Source organism: Cherax quadricarinatus, chromosome 83, assembly GCF_038502225.1.
Source record: "Cherax quadricarinatus isolate ZL_2023a chromosome 83, ASM3850222v1, whole genome shotgun sequence".
NCBI classification, from domain to species: Eukaryota; Metazoa; Arthropoda; class Malacostraca; order Decapoda; family Parastacidae; genus Cherax; species Cherax quadricarinatus.
In genome coordinates this window covers 17391141-17416900 of record NC_091374.1, presented here as the reverse complement: position 1 = coordinate 17416900, position 25760 = coordinate 17391141, and the positions used below count along the sequence as shown (strand labels likewise).

The following is a 25760-nucleotide window of genomic DNA, read 5'->3' as shown; positions in this document are numbered from 1 at the left end:
GAATTTTAATAAATTTATTATCTAAATCTCTTGTCCTATAAGAACTGGAAGGACCATGAACTGGGCAGCCTTCTAATCCAAAATTATGGAAAATACAATACATTAATGCAAATATTTTATTCAGCTTGTTTCATATAAATTGGCTATTATGTGATGCCCAGTTTCTGTTGTTAATTCCATACACTGGTCCTGGAAATCATCTACATCATAAAGCCAGGGACACTTACACAGTATGCTGTATCTAGCATTTACAGTTAAAATACATAACTATATTGGAACATTACCTATAGGGACAACCTTCACAGTTTGTTCCTATCACACCTGGTAAACACTGACACTGACCAGTACGAGGATCACAACCAACACCCACACTGAATCCTTCACGACATGTACACTCTGCAATAAATTAAATCATTAAGAACTAGAAGTATTTGAATAATATTGTAAAAAAAAAAGAGTAAATAAGATAATATTAAAAATTGAATGAATGCAACAGCTTTGACTTTGTTTGTGTTAACTTTCAACTTCTTGTTTACAAATTCAAGAAAATTCTACCACCAAACTTTGCAGCTTCTCTTCCAAGTCTCCCAAAAGTAGTGTCATCAGTGAAGAGAAACTGATAGCTTTATCCACATTTATCCCCAGGATAACTCGAGTAAGGAACACATTTCTACAGCATTATGATGTCAACGAGATAAAGTCAGTTGATCAAATGAAAATGCTGGTCCACAGACGGCTCCAACGTCATCCTGTTTCCTACTTGTATGTTTCATAATAAAAATATTTGTTTCATAACAATAAAAATGCTTTCAAATGAGCTGATGTAGGTAACAGTTCTTAGCTTGTCAATAAAGTTAGGAATCCTTAACTTGTAAATAGCTAGTCAATAAAGATAGGGATCCTTAACCTAACCTTGTCAAACCCTCCCTCCAACCTTCCCTAGGCCGACCCCTACCCCGCCTTCCTTCCACTACAGACTGATACACTCTTGAAGTTATTCTGTTTCGCTCCATTCTCTCCACATGTCCGAACCACCTCAACAACCCTTCCTCAGCCCTCTGGACAACAGTTTTGGTAATCCCGCACCTCATCCTAACTTCCAAACTACGAATTCTCTGCATTATATTCACACCATACATTGCTCTCAGACATGACATCTCCACTGCCACCAGCCTTCTCCTCGCTGCAACATTCATCACCCATGCTTCACACCCATATAAGAGCGTTGGTAAAACTATACTCTCATACATTCCCCTCTTTGCCTCCAAGGACAAAGTTCTTTGTCTCCACAGACTCCTAAGTGCACCACTCACCCTTTTCCCCTCATCAATTCTATGATTCACTTCATCTTTCATAGACCCATCCGCTGACACGTCCACTCCCAAATATCTGAATACATTCACCTCCTCCATACTCTCTCCCTCCAATCTGATATCCAATCTTTCATCACCTAATCTTTTTGTTATCCTCATAACCTTACTCTTTCCTGTATTCACTTTCAATTTTCTTCTTTTGCACACCCTACCAAATTCATCGACCAATCTCTGCAACTTCTCTTCAGAATCTCCCAAGAGCACAGTGTCATCAGCAAAGAGCAACTGTGACAACTCCCACTTTATGTGTGATTCTTTATCTTTTAACTCCACGCCTCTTGCCAAGACCCTCGCATTTACTTCTCTTACAACCCCATCTATAAATATATTAAACAACCACGGTGACATCACACATCCTTGTCTAAGGCCTACTTTTACTGGGAAATAATTTCCCTCTTTCCTACATACTCTAACTTGAGCCTCACTATCCTCGTAAAAACTCTTCACTGCTTTCAGTAACCTACCTCCTACACCATACACCTGCAACATCTGCCACATTGCCCCCCTATCCACCCTGTCATACGCCTTTTCCAAATCCATAAATGCCACAAAGACCTCTTTAGCCTTATCTAAATACTGTTTCACTGTAAACACCTGGTCCACACACCCCCTACCTTTCCTAAAGCCTCCTTGTTCATCTGCTATCCTATTCTCTGTCTTACTCTTAATTCTTTCAATAATAACTCTACCATACACTTTGCCAGGTACACTCAACAGACTTATCCCCCTATAATTTTTGCACTCTCTTTTATCCCCTTTGCCTTTATACAAAGGAACTATGCATGCTCTCTGCCAATCCCTAGGTACCTTACCCTCTTCCATACATTTATTAAATAATTGCACCAACCACTCCAAAACTATATCCCCACCTGCTTTTAACATTTCTATCTTTATCCCATCAATCCTGGCTGCCTTACCCCCTTTCATTTTACCTAATGCCTCACGAACTTCCCCCACACTCACAACTGGCTCTTCCTCACTCCTACAAGATGTTGTTCCTCCTTGCCCTATACACGAAATCACAGCTTCCCTATCTTCATCAACATTTAACAATTCCTCAAAATATTCCCTCCATCTTCCCAATACCTCTAACTCTCCATTTAATAACTCTCCTCTCCTATTTTTAACTGACAAATCCATTTGTTCTCTAGGCTTTCTTAACTTGTTAATCTCACTCCAAAACTTTTTCTTATTTTCAACAAAATTTGTTGATAACATCTCACCCACTCTCTAATTTGCTCTCTTTTTACATTGCACTGGCCAGGGAGGTATACCATCTTTTAGGAGTAAAGAAGAGCAGACTGTAAGTGTGGTGGAGGTACGTGAGGCACTACGTAGAATGAAAGGGGGTAAAGCAGCTGGAACTGATGGGATCATGACAGAAATGTTAAAAGCAGGGGGGGATATAGTGTTGGAGTGGTTGGTACTTTTGTTTAATAAATGTATGAAAGAGGGGAAGGTACCTAGGGATTGGCGGAGAGCATGTATAGTCCCTTTATATAAAGGAGTTAATAAAAGCATTAGTCAGAGGGCAGAAGAGGGGTTGTTGAGGTGGTTTGGTCATTTAGAGAGAATGGATCAAAGTAGAATGACATGGAAAGCATATAAATCTATAGGGGAAGGAAAGAGGGGTAGGGGTCGTTCTCGAAAGGGTTGGAAAGAGGGGGTAAAGGAGGTTTTGTGGGCGAGGGGCTTGGACTTCCAGCAAGCGTGCATGAGCATGTTAGATAGGAGTGAATGAAGACGAATGATACTTGGGACCTGACGATCTGTTGGAGTGTGAGCAGGGTAATATTTAGTGAAGGGATTCAGGGAAACCGGTTATTTTCATATAGTCGGACTTGAGTCCTGGAAATGGGAAGTACAATGCCTGCACTTTAAAGGAGGGGTTAGGGATATTAGCAGTTTGGAGGGATATGTTGTGTATCTTTATACGTATATGCTTCTAAGCTGTTGTATTCTGAGCACTTCTGCAAAAGCAGTGATAATGTGTGAGTGTGGTGAAAGTGTTGAATGATGATGAAAGTATTTTCTTTTTGGGGATTTTCTTTCTTTTTTGGGTCACCCTGCCTCGGTGGGAGACAACCGACTTGTTGAAAAAAAAATATATATATATATATATATATATGTATGCTAGGTAGTAGGTTGGTAGACAGCAACTGCCCAGGAAGGTACTACTGTCCTGCCAAATGAGTGTAAAACGAAAGCCTGTAATTGTTTTACATGATGGTAGGATTGCTGGTGTCCATTTTCTGTCTCATAAACATGCAATATTTACTTTGTCTTATACTTAATTCTAACTATAGATTCACTATAAATCTTATGATAACAAGCATTGATCCTGATACCAACCTCTTATTGAATGACTTCAATGAATCAAACAGTAACTGTAATTACTACACAGCAGAACAATCAAAGGCACTTCCCAAGAGCCAACAACAACATAACTGTCTTTAACTACAACATCAGATCTTTAAGTAAACATTACGATGACCTCATAGCATTACTAAATTCCCTGCATGCCAGTATATCCATCATTACTCTCACCAAAACCTGGCTAAAGCCTGATACTACGGATGTCTATGCCATTCCTGGTTACACAGCCATACACAACTGTAGGCCAGATCAACAAGGGGATGGCACAGCTATATACTACTCAGACCAACTAGAATGTATCACTAATACTTGCACAAGGGATGAACATGGAGAATATATAATAGCTAAATTCAAATACCTACAAAAACCTCTCACAGTGATAAACATCTACAGAGTACCAAAGTCAAACATTAGCCGTTTTAGTGAAAACCTAGGAAGTATGATAACTGATGCATGCATGAACAAAGATCACTTACTACTCTCAGGTGACTTCAATATAAATCTTCTGCAAGACCAGGACCCACACGTTACTGAATTCACAAACACTATGAGTAACTGCATGTTGCTACCAACAGTAACAAAACCTACAAGAGTTACAGAGACTAGTGTTTCCCTACTAGACCACATCTGGACCAACACCATATCCCCTTTAAAATCAAGCATAATCACAGATAATACCACAGATCACTACCCTAGCTTCCTCTTAACAAATCTTGGCAAATTACCTCAAGACACTACTAAAGTCACTTTCAGACTTCACAATGAGGCAGCCATTAATAACTTCACAGCAGCAGTGACAAACATTGACTGGCACACTGAGCTAAAAATCTATACAGATATTGATGAATGTATTAATAACTTTCTAAAAAAGACCGAATACCTCTATAACAAGCACTGCCCCAAAAAAACTAAACAGATGATAGCTAAGAGACTGAACAGTCCCTGGCTAACACCCAGCATCCTCAAATCCATAAATAGAAAGCACCTATATGAAAAACAGTACAGAATGAGTTACATAACCAGAGATCAAACAAACCAGCCTTATAAGAAGGGCTAAAAAATTGTATTATGAGAACAGATTATCCAACTTATGAGGTGACATAAAAAAGACCTGGAAAACCTATCAGAAATTCTAGGAACAAAAAAGATATCACAAAATAGTGAAATTAAATTAACAAAACCAGATGAACCCCAACTCCCACCAACTGAAACAGCAAACAGACTCAATAATTTCTTTTCCACTATAGGAAAAAACCTTGCCAATAAAATCCCAAGCTCAGATACCCCACCCAATGACTACCTCACTGGCAACTACCCGAACACACTGTTCCTAGCTCCGACTAACCCTACTGAAGTCTCCCGTATTATCAACAAAAAACTGTCACAAGTGCTATCACCAATCATTGCAACACTCTTTAACATATCCATAGAATCCTCTACCTTCCCTACAGTTCTCAAAATAGCAAGGGTCACCCTCTGGAGTTTACCTGGAGAGAGTTCCAGGGGTCAACGCCCCCCGCGGCGTGGTCTGTGATCAGGCCTCCTGGTGGATCAGAGCCTGATCAACCAGGCTGTTACTGCTGGCTGCACGCAAACCAACGTATGAGCCACAGCCCGGCTGGTCAGGAACCGACTTTAGGTGCTTGACCAGTGCCAGGTTGAAGACTGCCAGGGGTCTATTGGTAATCCCCCTTATGTATGCTGGGAGGCAGTTGAACAGTCTCGGGCCCCTGACACTTATTGTATGGTCTCTTAACATGCTAGTGACACCCCTGCTTTTCACTGGGGGGATGTTGCATCATCTGCCAAGTCTTCTGCTTTCGTAGTGAGTGATTTTCGTGTGCAAGTTTGGTACTAGTCCCTCTAGGATTTTCCAGGTGTATATAATCATGTATCTCTCCCGCCTGCATTCCAGGGAATACAGGTTTAGGAAACTCAAGCGCTCCCAGTAATTGAGGTGTTTTATCTCCGTTATGCGTGCCGTGAAGGTTCTCTGTACATTTTCTAGTTCAGCAATTTCACCTGCCTTGAAAGGTGCTGTTAGTGTGCAGCAATATTCCAGCCTAGATAGAACAAGTGACCTGAAGAGTGTCATCATGAGTTAGCCTCCCTAGTTTTGAAGGTTCTCATTATCCATCCTGTCATTTTTTCTAGCAGATACGATTGATACAATGTTATGGTCCTTGAAGGTGAGATCCTCCGACATAATCACTCCCAGGTCTTTGACGTTGGTGTTTCGCTCTATTTTGTGGCCAGAATTTGTTTTGTACTCTGATGAAGATTTAATTTCCTCGTGCTTACCATATCTGAGTAATTGAAATTTCTCATCGTTGAACTTCATATTGTTTTCTGCAGCCCACTGAAAGATTTGGTTGATGTCCGCCTGGAGCCTTGCAGTGTCTGCAATGGAAGACACTGTCATGCAGATTCGGGTGTCATCTGCAAAGGAAGACACGGTGCTGTGGCTGACATCCTTGTCTATGTCGGACATGAGGATGAGGAACAAGATGGGAGCAAGTACTGTGCCTTGTGGAACAGAGCTTTTCACCGTAGCTGCCTCGGACTTTACTCTGTTGACGACTACTCTCTGTGTTCTGTTAGTGAGGAAATTATAGATCCATCGACCGACTTTTCCTGTTATTCCTTTAGCACGCATTTTGTGCGCTATTACGCCATGGTCACACTTGTCGAAGGCTTTTGCAAAGTTTGTATATATTACATCTGTATTCTTTTTGTCTTCTAGTGCATCTAGGACCTTGTCGTAGTGATCCAATAGTTGAGACAGACAGGAGCGACCTGTTCTAAACCCATGTTACCCTGGGTTGTGTAACTGATAGGTTTCTAGATGGCTGGTGATCTTGCTTCTTAGGACCCTTTCAAAGCTTTTTATGATATGGGATGTTAGTGCTATTGGTCTGTAGTTCTTTGCTGTTGCTTTACTGCCCCCTTTGTGGAGTGGGGCTATGTCTGTTGTTTTTAGTAACTGTGGGACGACCCCCGTGTCCATGCTCCCTCTCCATAGGATGGAAAAGGCTCGTGATAGGGGCTTCTTGCAGTTCTTGATGAACACGGAGTTCCATGAGTCTGGCCCTGGGGCAGAGTGCATGGGCATGTCATTTATCGCCTGTTCAAAGTCATTTGGCGTCAGGATAACATCGGATAGGCTTGTGTTAACCAAATTCTGTGGCTCTCTCATAAAAAATTCATTTTGATCTTTAACTCTCAGTCTGGTTAGCGGTTTGCTAAAAACTGAGTCATATTGGGACTTGAGTAGCTCACTCATTTCCTTGCTGTCAATATTTTCCCTTCTTTAACCCTTAAACTGTCCAAACGTAGATCTACGTTTTTTCAACATTTGAAAGTATGTAAAAAAACGTAGATCTTTTTTTTTCTTTACATTTGAAAAGGTGTAAAAAAAACTTTTATCTACTTTTTTTTTTTTATATTTGAAAACGTGTAAAAAAACGAAGATCTACTTTTGGAGCACTACGCATGTGAACGTAAATTTATTTGGACAGTTTAAGGGTTAGAAGGATTCCATTGCCTCTACTACATCTTTTTTTTTATTTACACAACTTTCAACTACCTCAGAAAACTCCAATAGTAAAATATTCCAGTAGACCTAATGTTGCAACCCCTGAATGGGTTGCAATGATTAATATGTATATATATAATTATTACCTTTTCATATAATTTTATATTGCTTATATTTGCGATAATAGCTAAATCGTAAATGTATTGCTTTATATTATTATTTGACTTAGTTATTTTGTTAGGTAGGATGTAACACATATATTATGTGCTCAAAGTTCAAGTCTTGATTGTCTAACTACTGTAATTATCGCTCTTTGCTCGTTACTCTGCCGGCTTCTGTTGCTGAGCTGCAGCTGTCCGCAGAGCTATCACGTGATCGAGGGGGGGTGTCCACACCTCGCCTGAAGTATTCAGTCTGGTCTAGACTCTCTTGGTGGTTGGACGTATTCCTGACAAGAAGTGCCTAATTCTACCTCATTGGCCCTTGCTGGAAGATCGTCTTGTCTCATTATTCCTGTTAGTTCTGGAGACTGTTCACAGAACTTTGGATAGACTTAGTGATTTTCGACGTTGTACTGAGGTTGTGTGTCTCTTAGACACTCTGAGCAACTCAGGTCCTGAGCTGTAGCTTCTGACCTAATTTGTACTGGTTTCTGTGTACTGTCACAGTCAGGGATTTTCTTATGCTGAACTTAGATTCAGTAGTATGGGAGTTTTGTGACTTTTGTGGAGGATCTGCTGATGGTCTGTTAGGTAGTGTATTTAAAAAATAATAAAGTTAGATTGGGTTTTAGGTTTAACCAGTTATTCAGTATTTATTTGGTTTTGGGTGAGTAAGTGATCTTTGAGAAGAGACTTGAATTTATAAACAGGTAGTGTTTCTTTTATATTTACTATAGTGAGAATTTGTTATCATTCTAACTGCAGCTTTTTGTTGGGTAATTAGTGGTCTGAGATGGTTACTTGTTGTTGAGCCCCATTATTGTCTGTTCAATGTTTAGTGTAAGTTTGTTAGTCCTCATCCAGGTAGATATTTTCTGTAATTCTGTATTTACAGTATTGGCTAGCGTGACTGGGCTCGGGTGGGAGAAGACGTATGTAGTGTCATCTGCAAATAGTGTGGGTTTGAGTAATTGCGAAGCATTTGGTAGGTCATTTATGTATAGGAGAAAGAGAAGAGGGCCAAGGACACTTCCCTGTGGGACACCAACTGTAATTGGTTGTGCAGAAGAGTTTGTCCCATTTGCATACACATATTGGCTTCTGTTGCTGAGGTATGACTTGAGGTAGTTATCTATACCATAGTTGACAATTTTACGTGGAGCAAGTCTGGTTAACTGTATCAAAAGCTTTACGTAAGTCAATGAAGCAGACTTCTTTTTTCTCTATTGCAGTGTATATATGTTCTAGCATATTAGCTATGGCCTGAATCCAAATTGGCAGGGGTTGAGTATGTTTTGGGAGATAAGGTAGGAGTAGATTCGTTTATGAATTAATTTTTTTTTTTGTAAGTTGTTCAAGCAGACTGTTCTGATTGCCAGTTGGTCAAGAAGTTAGTTTATTTGAGGACTTTGTCAGTCACTTGTTTAAGTCTAGTCGAGTCGTGAGACATAGCGAACTACTTAGAGGACTTACACACATACACACACTTACTTGTATATTGTATTATAAAATGTTAATGTACCAGACGGTACTTAAGACTTATATATGTGATATGTGCTTTCAGCACAATAATATTGTACACGAGAGAAGTGATTATTATTAATTTGTTTGAATTGATTAATTTAATTTATTTTGATAATATACCTCTAGACTATACTTAATAAATTTATTAAATTTTAATTTCTCTAGTTAGTAGCCTACCAGTTGTAATCCTGAAGCACTATTGAATCATACTGAATTCTAATGGATAATTGGACAAGGATACTGACTAATTGTTACAAAAACCCAGTAATGGGCTGGATGCTAGAAGGGCAGTCCTTTCTAGTATTCACTGGAGATCTCTAAGCTTTTAGAATTGCATTTTTTGTAACACCTAACAAAATTATTCAAGACATTATTCACCAATAAACGATTAAAAAGTAAATGCATACACATCAAGTCAACACAAAGTGCATAAAATGATAGATGAAGGCATGTAATGAACACACTATTTTGTACAGGTGTGAGCTCAATAAATTTCACACCTTAGCTTTATATCTTGACTTATGAAATCGTAATGACATGATTACAAACAAACCATACCACGGGTGGGGTTTGAACCAGCGATCAGAGCGTCTCAAAACTCCAGACCATCACATTAACCACTGGGCCAGCTAGCTTCAATAAGATTCATCCAACTAGGTACAGTGGTCCCTCGTTTTTCGTAATTAATCCGTTCCTGGAGCCATTACTATAAACGAAATTTACGATTTGCGAATCAAATTTTCCCATAAGAAATAATGTAAATACAATTAATCCGTTCCTGACACCCAGAAGTATTAAAACAAAAAAATTTTTTACATGAAATATACATATAGTACATAAACAATACAATGGGAAATGATGAATGAAACATTAACAGCATAACACTTACCTTTATTGGAGATTCTTCTTAGTGTATGTGAGACTGGAGGAGGAGAGAGATTGGATTGTTTACAGTTTGGAAGGGGAATCCCCTTCCAGCAACACCTCAGGTACCAATTGGTTCTCTGGGATTGCTTCTCTTCTCTGTTTCTTAATGCCACTAGGACCACCTTGAAAGTCACTCTAGTCCTGTCTCGCAAAGTAACTGTGGAGAGAGCTCTGTTTCTGGCGTCTCTTTAACACTTCCCGAAAATGGCCCAAGACATTGTCACTGTACATATTTCTCACCTTCTTTACCACAGGCTTGGCACTAGAAGCTTTCTTTGGAGCCATGGTAGCTTATTTAGTAATTGCAAGCACTAAAATGAGTGGAATATTATGAAATATTTCGTAGGAGCACTTGAGGGGACCTTCACTCACTGGTAAACAATGCCAGACTGGCTGGGTAGGGACGCCACCCCAGCTCACACCGTGCGTATGCGTCCCAGACGAACTACTATTTGCGAGTCAACCTATAAAAAGCGAGTCCATGTTTATACGAAAATACCCCTATGATTGGCGAAATTTACGATTGCCGAGAACTACGAAAAGTGAGGGACCACTGTATATTTCTACACCATAGGAAGGTTAGCATAGGCACCACTGTGACCACAAATGCAAGATTTTACAGATGATCACGGGTTCAAACCCTACTCGTGGTATGGTTTCCTTATATCTGCTTGTTGGGGTGTTGCCCCAGTCATCAGGATAGTTAAAGTGATCACCTTGGCAGCCATACTGAGTGTAGTTCCAGAAGCCAGGCATACACTGATCACAGCGTTGGCCGGTGACTCCGCTGCTACACTCACACTGTCCTGTACCTTCATCACACTGGCTTCTCAATGATGCTATACCACAGTAGCAAGGCTGACATCCCTGAATACATGACCAAAACAAACATAATACAATTATAACACCTACAGTAGTTTCCTGTCTAAACTTACTGTAAAATAAACTACAGTATTTGCAGATACTAAAATAGTTAATATTTACACACAACAATACAAACAATAATTTTTATTAGAATTATAAGAAGTGTACAGATCTGCCATAAAGAATGATCACCCCCAGTAAAGGACTATGTACCAGTAGTACAGATATAATACAATTATTCATTATCAATTCTCGGAGCATATATTTTCTGTGATACCAAAATAAACTTGAGTCCCATTATTTTGAAATCTGACATCTATGAGAGCAAGATCCACCAGTTGTAAAATGAACCAGTTTTGCAAAGCTGCCCTTTAACTAACAAAAAACTGCCCCATGACCATTGTAATTCACAATATGACATGTGAAGCTTTACACTGCTGTGCAATTTAATACTGGAGTGAAATGTTGTCTAAAATATCATCACCAATTTGTGGGTTACTTGTGAATGTATTGCAATTCTTATTCTTCTTTTCCAAACATTTTCATAATCAAGTATAAGGTTCATACAAAGATGATACTGACAGCTATAGCCTTCAGTAGATTCTGAAAGCATTTCTTAAGAGATTCAGCATGAAAACACTGACAAACATTTATCAAAATAACTTGCATAACTCTTAGACTGATAGTTATTATTATTAAACTTACTCACCATACAATGAAGGTCAATGATTATTTTTTTTTTTTATTATCACACCGGCCGATTCCCACCAAGGCAGGGTGGCCCGAAAAAGAAAAACTTTCACCATCATTCACTCCATCACTGTCTTGCCAGAAGAGTGCTTTACACTACAGTTTTTAAACTGCAACATTAACACCCGTCCTTCAGAGTGCAGGCACTGTACTTCCCATCTCCAGGACTCAAGTCCGGCCTGCCGGTTTCCCTGAATCCCTTCATAAATGTTACTTTGCTCAATGATATGCATTCAAAATGATGTGTCACACACAGACATCAACACATGTTTCAATCCTATAACAACAACCTTTACAATTTTCAAAACTACCACAATGGAAATATTAAGTCTTAGAACTTATGTTTTTTGTAATTAAAGATAACTAAGACCAAAAAATATTCTCCAATTTAAACAATTCATAAAAATGACTAAACTAATTTTTAATTCTGCAGATTTCTACAGATCCACTGTTGCTTGTTTTCTTTATTTCTTAGATAATATCAAACTGTAAAAATAAGTAAATGAAACAAACATAATGTGCCTGCAGACATCTCTAGTAGAATGTCATTTCATACCTGACAAGAAGCAAATCCCCAGTGGTCGGGTGCACATCGCTCACACTGGTCACCAATGACATTACCGTAACATTCACATACACCAGAGAAGTGCTGACAGTTGCGAGTGCCACACTCATCACAAGTACATCCTATGAGAAAGAATTAATGGATTACCATCTCTTCACGCTTATCTCCTTTCACTGTAATGGTAAAGCTTCTGGTGAATAAAGTATATGAATAAAGGGTGTGTGAAGGTAGAAACTTGAAAGTGAATATAGATAAGAGTAAGGTGATGAGGGTATCAAACGATTTAGATAAAGAAAAATTAGATATCACATTGGAGGGAGGGAGTATGGAAGAAGTGAATGTTTTCAGACATTTGCAAGTTGACTTGTCAGAGGATGGGTTAATGAAGGATGAGGTAAACCATAGAACTGATGAAGGAAAAAAGGTGAGTAGAGCACTGAGGTATCTGTGGAAGCAAAGAACACTATCTATGGAGGCAAAGAAGGGAATGAAAGTATGGTACCAACACTCTTATATGGGTGTGAAGCATGGGTTGTAAATGCTGCAGCAAGGAGGTAGCTGGAGGCAATGGAGATGTCGTGTCTAAGGGAAAATGTGTGGTGTAAATATTATGCAGAGAATTTGTAGTATGGAAATTAGGAGGAGGTGTGGAGACGGCTCACATGTTAAAAAAAAAAAAAAGTTTCTAAAAGTTACATTTACCTAATTTATACATTTGTCAATATATACCTTAAGAAACACTGTGGCATGACTGGGATTCAAACCCAAGCCCTCTAGACAAAAGCAAGAAACAAGAGACCTAACATCTTTGTCCACTACCCCACCATGTTATGTGGCATGGTGGTGTAGCAGACAAAGATGCCCGGCCTCTAGTTCCCTGCTCCTGTGGAGAGCTGCAGTTAGTAAATAAATTTATCAAGACAGATACACATAAGTACAATTATCATACATAGTGTAAATTACCTAGGATAACCCCCCCCAAAAAAAAAAATCACAGAAAGTGACTTATTTCCAATGGTCTCCGAAGGCCTGGGATTGAATCCCAGACATATCACAGTATTTCTCTGCACATATTCATCTATTTGATATACTGTTATATCCAGTATCTTGACTTGAGTAATGTCACAGTTATAATGAGTAGTCAGTATTATTTTTCTGAAGAAAAATACTTCTATAGCTAATTACAAACATGTAAGAAAGAACCTACAACACAACTGTAAGGAACTCAGCTCTGGATCTTAGTTATTTATCATCCTTATTCAACATATGTTGTACTTTATCTACTGAATGTATTTTATACAACAGAAAAAATTATGCTTGAAAATGTGCACATGTGCCTCACTTACAGTAGGCTCACATTATTATATATACAAAAATATGCAACATATCTATGCAGAAAAAGATACACATATTTCTTACATACACTGATTGCAAAATAAGATATTTACACAAAACAGTATATGTATACATATCTCACCTACACCATACTCAGACCACTCTAGGTATGCCTCCCCATATCCTTCTCCAGCTATGCGCTGTCCCTTCTTTCCAAATCGTCTATACAGTGACCCCTGAGGAGGTGGGTATGTGATGGGGTGGGGACTCCTGCCTTGGCCATGTCTGTTCAGTGTTGTGTAGTGAGTGAGACCAATTGATGACTCAATCAGAGGGGGAACTGTTGATATTTGGGTAGCAACAGTTCTGCCATAGTTATGACTTGTCCCTTCCTGTCTTCTAATATGATCATCAGAACCAGAGTACGTATGTCTCCCTGAGCTTTCATACTGCCTAGTGTTATCTAATGTCCAACTGGTTGTTGAACTTTCGGGATGTTGTACAGATGAAGGAATCAGTGTGCTATGATTCCTCAAATGAACATAAGTTCCATACTGACTTCTGTATACATCTAAAGGTCTGTAGGAACCATATCGTGATGATGAGGACACAGACGTCCTGGAATGCGCATATCTTGTCGATCCAGACCAGGCATTGGAGCTTGGATGAGACTGATGCTTGGTCCTTGAAGTGCCATATGTTGTAGCCTGGCATTGACACTCAAAAATGCCCACTATGAGTAATATTACAGAGTGAAGCAACATGCTCAATGCTCATCTAGAGCAAGTAAGACACTGACCATGTACAGCCCTACACACCCATCCACTCACTCACTAGTCATAAGAGCAACACCACATTCTAAGTATTTTTTAAATATTGGTCTTATTATTAATACAGATTTATCTAATGCTAAACTTCACATTGATAATACTGTATTAATTTTCTATCTATGTAATCAGAAAATTATTTAATATGGATAAACTATACAATGCTACTTTTAAATATATTAATATGTGGCACTTTAAAAGAGGGTGCCAGTTGGCATCTCCCCAACTCTGCCCCTACCCTTGCTAAAAATAAATACCAAGTAAAAAAAAAATATTTGGGAAGGAACTTGTATATTCTTCAGAGTCAACCAATATAGTAATTGTTACTGTATGTACATTATACAGCGATGACTGTGAAACTAACTGGTATACAAAAAATCCTAGTCTATTACAGTATTATTATTATTAGTAGTAGTAGTAGTAGTAGTAGTAGTAGTAGTAGTAGTAGTCTTATTATTTTTTAAACACATCAGCTGTCTCCCACAGAGGCAGGGTGACCCAAAAAAGAAACACTTTCACCATCATTCAACACTTTCACCATCACTCATACATAATCACTGTCTTTGCAGAGGTGCCCAGATATGACAGTTTAGATGTCACTCCAAACAGCCAATAGCCCAAAACCCTCCTTTAAAGTGCAGGCATTGTACTGCCCACCTCCAAGACTTAAGTCCAGCTAAATGGCTTCCCTGAATCCCTTCACAAAATATTACCCTGCTCACACTCCAACAGCTCGTCAGGTCCCAAAAACCATACGTTTCCATTCACTCCTATCTAACACGCTCACACGTCTGCTGTATGTCCATGCCCCATACACACAAAACCTCTTTCACACCCTCCCCCCATCCTTTTCTATCATTATTATTCATGAAAATCATAATATAAGTGTAAATGTGTTTTCTGCAAATTTACATAGTTACTTTGTTAAATATGAGGTAAGACAAACAAACTGTTCAGAAACACTGTGCATCATGCAACACAATAGTGAATCTATTCAGTACATTCAATCAAATTGAACAGCGGAGAAAACAGCAGGATTCAAACCCATAACAAGCATGTCTTAAAATGAGCAGACAAGTTCTCTTACCACTGGTTCATGTTGGCTTAATAAGATTCATATTAATAAAAACATTGCTAATAACAACCTAAAACAGTGAGTGATAAAGTGACAAAATAACAAAGAATACTGAATAAAGCTTAAATAACAATAAAACAGTAAAGTGACAAACTTGAATCTGTTTAATTAGAGATACAAGTGAAAATATCTTTGAATCTTTGAAAAGAAAGGTATTGCAATACTTAAAAAAATAAAAACATAATCAATGTAATTATAATATAACAAGAATTTCCTCATCATTGTCAGATACCAGGTGTTGGAGTGTAAGATCCACCATGACAGGAGTGTGGTCCAGAAGCAACACTGGCAAATAGCCAGGACTCACTCAACTATATTTAGACAATGCTACACTTGTATTGGATGGCAAGATTGCCCATAATACATGGAGGAAAAGATGCTATACATAGAGCAAACCTTTATTTACACACAATGTTCTCTTGTTGTGTGATCAGGTCATGGGGGTGGTGACCCCTGAAACCAATTACAGGTCCAGGTCAACAGCCTGCTTAACCAGACAAGCACCAGATGAGTCTGGTCCAAGGCCAGGCTCTGGCAGTGGAAAAACTATCAAAACTCATTAAAGGTACCTGGAGTTTACCTGGAGAGAGTTTCGGGGGTCAACGCCCCCGCGGCCCGGTCTGTGACCAGGCCTCCTGGTGGATCAGCGCCTGATCAACCAGGCTGTTGCTGCTGGCTGCACGCAAACCAACGTACGAGCCACAGCCCGGCTGATCAGGAACTGACTTTAGGTGCTTGTCCAGTGCCAGCTTGAAGACTGCCAGGGGTCTGTTGGTAATCCCCCTTATGTGTGCTGGGAGGCAGTTGAACAGTCTCGGGCCCCTGACACTTATTGTATGGTCTCTTAACGTGCTAGTGACACCCCTGCTTTTCATTGGGGGGATGGTGCATCGTCTGCCAAGTCTTTTGCTTTCGTAGTGAGTGATTTTCGTGTGCAAGTTCGGTACTAGTCCCTCTAGGATTTTCCAGGTGTATATAATCATGTATCTCTCCCTCCTGCGTTCCAGGGAATACAGGTTTAGAAACCTCAAGCGCTCCCAGTAATTGAGGTGTTTTATCTCCGTTATGCGCGCCGTGAAAGTTCTCTGTACATTTTCTAGGTCGGCAATTTCACCTGCCTTGAAAGGTGCTGTTAGAGTGCAGCAATATTCCAGCCTAGATAGAACAAGTGACCTGAAGAGTGTCATCATGGGCTTGGCCTCCCTAGTTTTGAAGGTTCTCATTATCCATCCTGTCATTTTTCTAGCAGATGCGATTGATACAATGTTATGGTCCTTGAAGGTGAGATCCTCCGACATAATCACTCCCAGGTCTTTGACGTTGGTGTTTCGCTCTATTTTGTGGCCAGAATTTGTTTTGTACTCTGATGAAGATTTAATTTCCTCATGTTTACCATATCTGAGTAATTGAAATTTCTCATCGTTGAACTTCATATTGTTTTCTGCAGCCCACTGAAAGATTTGGTTGATGTCCGCCTGGAGCCTTGCAGTGTCTGCAATGGAAGACACTGTCATGCAGATTCGGGTGTCATCTGCAAAGGAAGACACGGTGCTGTGGCTGACATCCTTGTCTATGTCGGATATGAGGATGAGGAACAAGATGGGAGCTAGTACTGTGCCTTGTGGAACAGAGCTTTTCACCGTAGCTGCCTCGGACTTTACTCTGTTGACGACTACTCTCTGTGTTCTGTTAGTGAGGAAATTATAGATCCATCGACCGACTTTTCCTGTTATTCCTTTAGCGCGCATTTTGTGCGCTATTACACCATGGTCACACTTGTCGAAGGCTTTTGCAAAGTCTGTATATATTACATCTGCATTCTTTTTGTCTTCTAGTGCATTTAGGACCTTGTCGTAGTGATCCAGTAGTTGAGACAGACAGGAGCGACCTGTTCTAAACCCATGTTGCCCTGGGTTGTGTAACTGATGGGTTTCTAGATGGGTGGTGATCTTGCTTCTTAGGACCCTTTCAAAGATTTTTATGATATGGGATGTTAGTGCTATTGGTCTGTAGTTCTTTGCTGTTGCTTTACTGCCCCCTTTGTGGAGTGGGGCTATGTCTGTTGTTTTTAGTAACTGAGGGACGACCCCCGTGTCCATGCTCCCTCTCCATAGGATGGAAAAGGCTCGTGATAGGGGCTTCTTGCAGTCGGATAGGCTTGTGTTAATCAAATTTTGTGGCTCTCTCATAAAAAATTCATTTTGATCTTCGACTCTCAGTCTGGTTAGCGGCTTGCTAAAAACTGAGTCATATTGGGACTTGAGTAGCTCACTCATTTCCTTGCTGTCATCTGTGTAGGACCCATCTTGTTTAAGTAGGGGCCCAATACTGGACGTTGTTCTCGATTTTGATTTGGCATAGGAGAAGAAATACTTTGGGTTTCTTTCGATTTCATTTATGGCTTTTAGTTCTTCCCGCGATTCCTGACTCCTAAAGGATTCTTTTAGCTTAAGTTCGATGCTTGCTATTTCTCTGACCAGTGTCTCCCTGCGCATTTCAGATATATTGACCTCTTTTAGCCGCTCTGTTATTCTTTTCCGTCGCCTGTAAAGGGAGCGCCTGTCTCTTTCTATTTTACATCTACTCCTCCTTTTTCTTAGAGGAATAAGCCTTGTGCATACATCGAGTGCCACCGAGTTAATCTGTTCTAGGCATAAGTTTGGGTCTGTGTTGCTTAGTATATCTTCCCAGCTTATATCGGTTAGGACTTGGTTTACTTGGTCCCACTTTATGTTTTTGTTATTGAAGTTGAATTTGGTGAATGCTCCCTCGTGACTAGTCTCATTTTGTCGGTCTGGGGCTCCACGCATACATGTCTGAACCTCAATTATGTTGTGATCTGAGTATATTGTTTTTGATATGGTGACATTTCTTATCAGATCATCATTGTTAGTGAAGATGAGGTCTAGTGTATTCTCCAGTCTAGTAGGCTCTATTATTTGCTGGTTTAAATTGAATTTTGTGCAGAGATTTAAAAGCTCGTGTGAGTGTGAGTTTTCATCAGAGCTGCCTCCTGGTGTTATTATTTTATTTTATTTTATTATCACACTGGCCGATTCCCACCAAGGCAGGGTGGCCCGAAAAAGAAAAACTTTCACCATCATTCACTCCATCACTGTCTTGCCAGAAGGGTGCTTTACACTACAGTTTTTAAACTGCAACATTAACACCCCTCCTTCAGAGTGCAGGCACTGTACTTCCCACTGCAACAATATTATTTGCTATATTCCTCCATTTTAGGTGCCTTAAGTTGAAATCCCCCAGGAGCAAGATGTTGGGTGCAGGAGCTGGAAGATTTTCCAGACAGTGGTCAATTTTTAACAGCTGTTCCTGGAATTGCTGGGATGTTGCATCCAGAGGCTTGTAGACTACCACAATGACTAGGTTTTGGTTCTCGACCTTTACTGCTAAAACTTCCACTACGTCATTTGAGGCATTAAGCAGTTCTGTGCAAACAAGTGATTCTGCAATGTACAGGCCAACCCCCCCCCTTTTGCCTGTTCACTCTGTCACATCTGTATAGGTTGTAACCTGGGATCCATATTTCGTTGTCCAAGGTAAGAGTTGATAAAACTCTACTCAGAGTGAATATCTTTTCAAAATGAAGATTTACTCTATACAGTTTCTTTTGTCACAACTACACATTTCCTGTTTCCTTTATAAATACCTGAGAGAAGAAAAAATAAAGATAAAAGACTATATTAACCTTTTAGGGTACAGAGGCCAAATTTCGAAGTGTGCACCAGGGTCCAAGAATTTTCATAAAATAATTTCGTTATTTTTTCTCATGAAATGGTAGAGAATCTTTTTCTGAAGGTAATAAAACAAAAAGTACGAAATTTGATGGAAAATTGATGAAATTATACTCTCGCGAATTTTGATGTGTAGCAATATTTACGCATCGGCAATTTTGCCAACTCTGACTCCCATTTTAGGCCAATTGCATTATTCCAGTCGACCAAATTCTTAGCTATTTCACTAGTATTACTTCTATTCTATCGATTAAGCACAAGAAATTGCCAGGTCAACAATCAGAAATTGGTAATTTGGCCAACTTAATGCAAAGTTCAAAATGTTCCAATTTCAAAATAGGGTCCAGAATAAACAATGCAAGTATTCCTGGCACTAAACTAACATTTCCTCTGTTTATTAGTTACATTTTCAGGCTTTACAAATGAATTTCATTTTTATTTTTTTATTCACATAATGAATTTTTATTCAAACCAAAAAATAGAAGACTTACTGTCATGAAATATTGTAATAATTGAATAAATAATATCACCACATTTGTGAATGCATATCACACCCAGCAACTGGCATGTATTAGATGTGTAAGGTCATTTGTTTACTCTTGAACATTAGCAAAAATTTAACATTTCTGCTACTTTGAGCTCAGTTTCAAGCCATTTTCAGTATTAAAGCCAATCAAAAATCATCTCTATTTCTGTAAAATATCTTGCAAACTATCAAATGAGACCAAGAAATCGCAAATACAACTATAAAAAACATACGAAAAAACACTGCAAAGTTGCTGTTTTAATCGAAAATTATGGTTTCAGTTTTTTCTCTCATTATGCACTGTGTCCTGCAGGATTTGTTTTATGTGGTGCACACATACCACATAGATGTATTCTCTCATATCTAGGCCCAAATTTACCACTCACAGCTTACCAGAGTGAGCTGAGCTCATGGCGTAGATCTACGGTTCGGACCCTCAACGTAAAGCCGTAGATCTACAGCACAAACTTTGAAAGGGTTAAAGATGACAAAATGTTATACCAGCTTTTTTTTTTTATCATATCTGCCGCTTCCCTCCGAGACAGGGTGACCCAAAAATAAAGACAAAACTTTTATCATCATTCAACAATTACACCATCATTCATACACAATCACTGTCTTTGCAGAGGCACTCAGATATGGCAGTTTAGACATCCCTCCAAACAGCCAATATTCCAAACCCTTCCTTTAAAGTGCAGGCATTGTATTTCCCATTTCCAGGACTCAAGTTCAGCTAACCGCTTTCCCTGAAGTCCTTCACAAAATATTACCCTGCTCACACTCCAGCAGCTCGTCAGGTCCCAAAAGATAAGATAAGATTTCGTTCGGAGTTTTAACCCCACAGGGTTAGCCACCCAGGATAACCCAAGAAAGGCAGTGCATCATTGAGGACTGCATCTTATTTCCACTGGGGGTCCTCAATCTTGTCCCCCAGGATGTGACCCACACCAGTCGACTAACACCCAGGTACCTACTTAATGCTAGGTGAACAGGACAACAGGTGTAAGGAAACACGTCGAAATGTTTCTACCCCTCTGGGAATTGAACCCAGGCCCTACATGAGTGAAGTGAGAGCATTGTCAGTCAGGTCACAGTGTCACCCTCACGTCATGGAGTCACCCATGGCCTAAGGGTGGCCCATTCGCTCCTATCTAACACGTTCATGCACGCTTACTGGAGGTCCAAGCCCCTTGCCCACAAAACCTCTTTTACCCCCTCCCTCCAACCTTTTCGAGGACGACCCCTACCCCAACTTCCTTCCCCTACAGATTTATACGCTCTCCAAGTCATTCTGATCTGTTCCATCCTCTCTAAATGACCAAACCACCTCGACAACCCCTCTTCAGCCCTCTGACTAATACTTTTAATAACTCCACACTGCCTTATAATTTCCACACTGCAAATTCTCTGCATAATATTTACACCACACATTGTCCTTAGACACGACATCTCTACTGTCTCCAGCCTCCTCCTCGCTGCAACACTTACAACCCATGCTTCACACCCACATAAGAGTGTTGGTACCACTATACTCTCGTACATTCCCTTCTTTGCCTCCATGGGTAACATTTTTTTGTCTCCACATACATGAAATATTAACCCTTTCAGGGTTTCGGCCGTACTAGTACAGCTTACGCACCAGGGTTTTTGACGTACTAGTACGCGTAAATTCTAGCGCCCTCAAATCTAGTGAGAGAAAGCTGGTAGGCCTACATATGAAAGAATGGGTCTATATGGTCAGTGTGCATGGTATAAAAGAAATCCTGCAGCACACAGTGCATAATTAGAAAAAAAAAAACTTTGACCGTGTTTTTGGACTAAAACAGCGACTTTGCACTGTATTTTTGTATGGCATTTATTGTCGTATTCTAGTTTTCCCAGTCTCATTTTATAGAATGGAAGACATATTATAGAAATTGATATGATTTTGACTGGTTTTACAAAGAAAACTACCTTGAAATTGCGCTGAAAGTAGCAGAAATGTTCGATTTTTACCAAAGTTCAAAAGTAAACAAATCATGCTATGCGTCCAATACACGTCAACTGGTGAGTCTAATATTCTTTCACAAGTGTGCTGATAATATTTATACCATTTCTACACAAATGCAGTAGTCTGCATAACAGTAAATCTTCTATTTTTTTGTGAGAATAAAAATTCAAAGTGGAAAGCAAAAGAATGTAAGAGGGGCATGGGGACATGACTAATGAACAGAGGAAATGTTATTTTAGTGCCAGGAATGTCTTTCTTGTTTATTCTGGACCCTATTTGGAAATTGGCATCTTTTGAAATTTGTGTGAAATTGGCAAAATTGCTAAATTCTGACCACTGTACCGGATAGTTGCAATCGGTAAATGGGTGGTTTCTTGTACTCATTCGATAGAAAAAATGGAGTTCTAGCGAAATAGTTATGATTTTTGTCGACTAGTACACTGGAATTGGCCAAAAATAGGGCTCAAAGTGGGCAAAATCGCCAATGCATGAACATCGTCGAGACCGCTAACTTCACAAAAGCATAATTCCGTAAGTTTTTCATCAAATTTCATACTTTTGGTGTCGTTATGATCGGGAAAAGATTCTCTATCTTTTCATAAGAAAAAATATTTTTTTTTTTTTTTTTTTTTTTTTTTTTAATTTGGCCGACCCTGAGAACAAGTCTCTGAGAGGGCCTGTCGACCCTGAAAGGGTTAAAGCTTGACAAAATAAAGAACTGACTAATTTTGTTAATAAATTACTTTCATGGGTATTTACAGAGAAGGTCATCATCATATTATATGTCATTCTTATATAAAATGACCAAATGTGAAGAAAGTTGTACTACTTACTGATAGTCCTACATACACGTACAAAGTTTTCATATTTATTGTTGTTCTTCTTTCAACAAACTGGCTGTATCCCACCAAAGCAGCATGACCCAAAAAGAAAAATTATTTTTTTTTTCTAATTTTAAGTAATATATACAGAAGGGGGGCTACTAGCCTCTTGCTCCTGACATTTTAGTAGTCTCTCATGACACACATGGCTTACGGAGGAAAGATTTTGTTCTATTATATTTATTGATATTCCTGCATAAAAAGTTGGACTGCTTATGCCTACATTCATACTATTATATGCAAACATTACACAGAAGAATATGAAAATAAACTTATTTAATATTATTCAACATTAGAAGAACACAATACTAGAATGTATGGTTAATGTGGTTCTTGGAGAACTTGAACTGTGTCTCCCAGTCAGTCTGGCTATGGGTAGGGCTATTTCACTACAAACTCTTCATTCCATTGGACATATACATCTGTGAAGTCTTGGCAGAATGGCATCCTGTTAGGGCCATCTTCCAACTTAAGAAGACCAGTTTTATGAGCTCTTCTATTCTTGTAAACTGGCCTGAGTCTAGCTAGGCTGGCTTACCAGGCTATTGCTACTAATGGCCCACAGGCTTACATAGCCATCACTACCTGACTGATTTGGCACCTGTTGGAGATAGCAGTCCAGTTTCTTCTTGAAAACTGCTGTATGTTCCAGTAATATGGTATCACTTTCTAGTGAAACCAAATTCTTCCCAAGTCTATTTTATTTTCGGCCCTGGGGGTCTGCTGCTGCTATTGCTTTATGCCCTGTTATGTTTTGATCAGCAACAACCTTTTTTTTTTTCTTTGGTTAAAAATAATAAAATAATTATAAAAATAACAGTACAAAAGTAGGTACAGGTCCGCCATCACAAATCCGGCAATCAGTTATTCAGTTCCTTCAGTTATTCGGCACTAATTTTGGCTAGCATAATTTCAAATTTCCAGGGTCGCCACACCAACCTGCTGGTACTGTTTGGTGGTGCTACTTGCTGCATAAGTCATTCCAATTTCTTTTTCTCCATTTATTGTTTTAACCTGCTTACTTTTAGCCCTAGCCATGGTTCCAATGAATAAAAGAAATGCTTCTCATTATGTAAAGCACCTACACAGTACATTATCCATTAAAGATAAGGTGGCTTTGAAGCCACTGTCGGTTGCCATGAGCTCAGTCTCATGAAGCAGGAGAATATGCTTTATTATTACGCTAATATCAACACTACAGCATTCGTTCATTCATTAGAGGTTCGCCGGTACTTCCGGCCCGGGTCTTCTCCATATGTTGACCCGGCTGCAGCTTATTTGCCTATCACAATTGATCTAATATGACATAAGAAACAATATAAATAACATAAAACATGTTAAATAGTCCAGAATGAATAATATTTGGCATAACACCAAGCAGTTCGACAGAGTTAAGAAGAGGATATGGTAAACAAATACTACAGTGGAACCTCAAATATTGAAGGCTGTTCAAGTGCCTTTACCGAATGAATTTATTCCCATCAGGAATAATGTAAATTAGATTAGTCCATTTCAGACCCTCAAAAATACACTTATAAAAGCACTTACAAAAATACACTTACATAATTGGTCGTGTTGGGAGCAGTTCGATTTTTGAGGTTCCACTGTACCATTCTCCTATCCTTGTCTTGGGGACTTACATTAGAGAAAACGGAGTATAGCACAGGGCTAACTATGATATACACTCGTACTCCACCATAAACATGAAACAAAAAAGTTATTTTCTCTCTATAGATTATCACACATAGCAGCATATGTGTAGAGAACCAAGGATAACCCCAAAAAAGTCAACGTGGCTTATTTTTAGTACCTGGCTTGGGTTAGCCATATATGATTTTTGGTAAATATTCGATTCCCAGCCAGGGTAGAAACATTAGGCGTGTTTCTTTACACCTGTTGTCTATGTTTACCCATCAGTAAATGGGTACCTGGGTGTTAGTCGACTAGTGTGGGTGTTATCCTGGGACACTGACCTAATTTTCTTGAAATACTCAGCACCACCTTCTCTTAGCTGGAGACTTCAACATCAACCTTGGCCTACTAGATGATCAGCCTGTAACTGATTTCATCAACAATATGAACAACACGCTTCTCATACCAACAATAACTAAACCAACCAGGCTCACTGAAACAAGTGCAACCATAATAGACCACATATGGACCAATATACTAGCCCCCCTTAAATCAGGGATAATCACAGATAGCACTACAGACCACTACCCTACCTTCCTCTTGACAAACATTAGTAAACCACTACTTGAATACAACAAAGTTTCATTTAGACTCCATGATGAGGCCTCAATAAGGAAGTTCACAGCTGACCTAGAGACTGTTGACTGGCCTACAGAATTCTCCAAGGCCAATGGTATTGATGACTGGACAGACATTTTTCTTAACAAATTACTTAGACTATACAACAAACATTGTCCTATAAAAACGAAACAGATCACAAACAAACGGCTTGGTTGCCCATGGCTAACCAGCACTATTCTGAAATCCATTGATAAGAAACACCAATATGAAAAGCAATATAGACAGGGCTTAATACACAAAGATATTCTTAAACACTATTCATCAGTCCTCACCAAAGTAATAAAGAAAGCCAAACAACTATACTACTCCAGTAGATTCACTGACACAAGAGGAGATATAAAAAAGACCTGGAAAACACTCAGATTCTAGGGACCCACAAACTGAAAAAAACCAAGAATATTTCCCTAACTAAACCTAATGAAACACCACTGCATCCCACTGACACAGCTAACAAGATAAACGACTTCTTCTCAACCATAGGTTCTAATCTTGCCAATAAAATCCCACGCACCAATGCCCATGCCGGGGACTACCTAGATGGGAATTTCCCAAATTCCTTCTATCTTGCTCCAACTGAGCCCATGGAAGTCACCAAAATTATAAAGTCACTTAAAAATAACTCAGGGAATCTGTCTCATGTCCCACCATTATTGTACAAGAGAGCGGCCCATGTCCTCTCGCATGCTATCTCATTACTTTTTAACAAGTCACTAGAAACTAGCACCTTCCTGAAACTACTCAAGATGGCAAGGGTTACACCAATACATAAAGGTGGTGACCCTACAGATTTAAACAACTATAGGCCAATATCAAACTTACCATTGCTATCCAAAATCTTTGAGAAACTCGTGCACAGGAGACTGTATTCATTTATAACGGCACAAAATATACTCAACCCCTGCCAATTTGGATTCAGGAAAAATAAA

The 25760-nt window shown here is 39.3% G+C and overlaps 1 protein-coding gene across 1 annotated transcript in view; it reads right to left on the bottom strand.

Annotated features, from left to right (window-relative positions):
- Nucleotides 1-25760, bottom strand: part of LOC128702233 (laminin subunit alpha-like) — a 206955-nt gene that overhangs the window by 138940 nt on the left and 42255 nt on the right. The window contains exons 10-12 of the mRNA XM_070102903.1: nucleotides 12067-12197; nucleotides 10613-10763; nucleotides 285-396 (exon numbers count right to left, since the gene is read on the bottom strand). Coding sequence (XP_069959004.1) covers nucleotides 285-396; nucleotides 10613-10763; nucleotides 12067-12197 — 394 coding nt within the window. The remainder of the gene's footprint in view (nucleotides 1-284; nucleotides 397-10612; nucleotides 10764-12066; nucleotides 12198-25760) is intronic.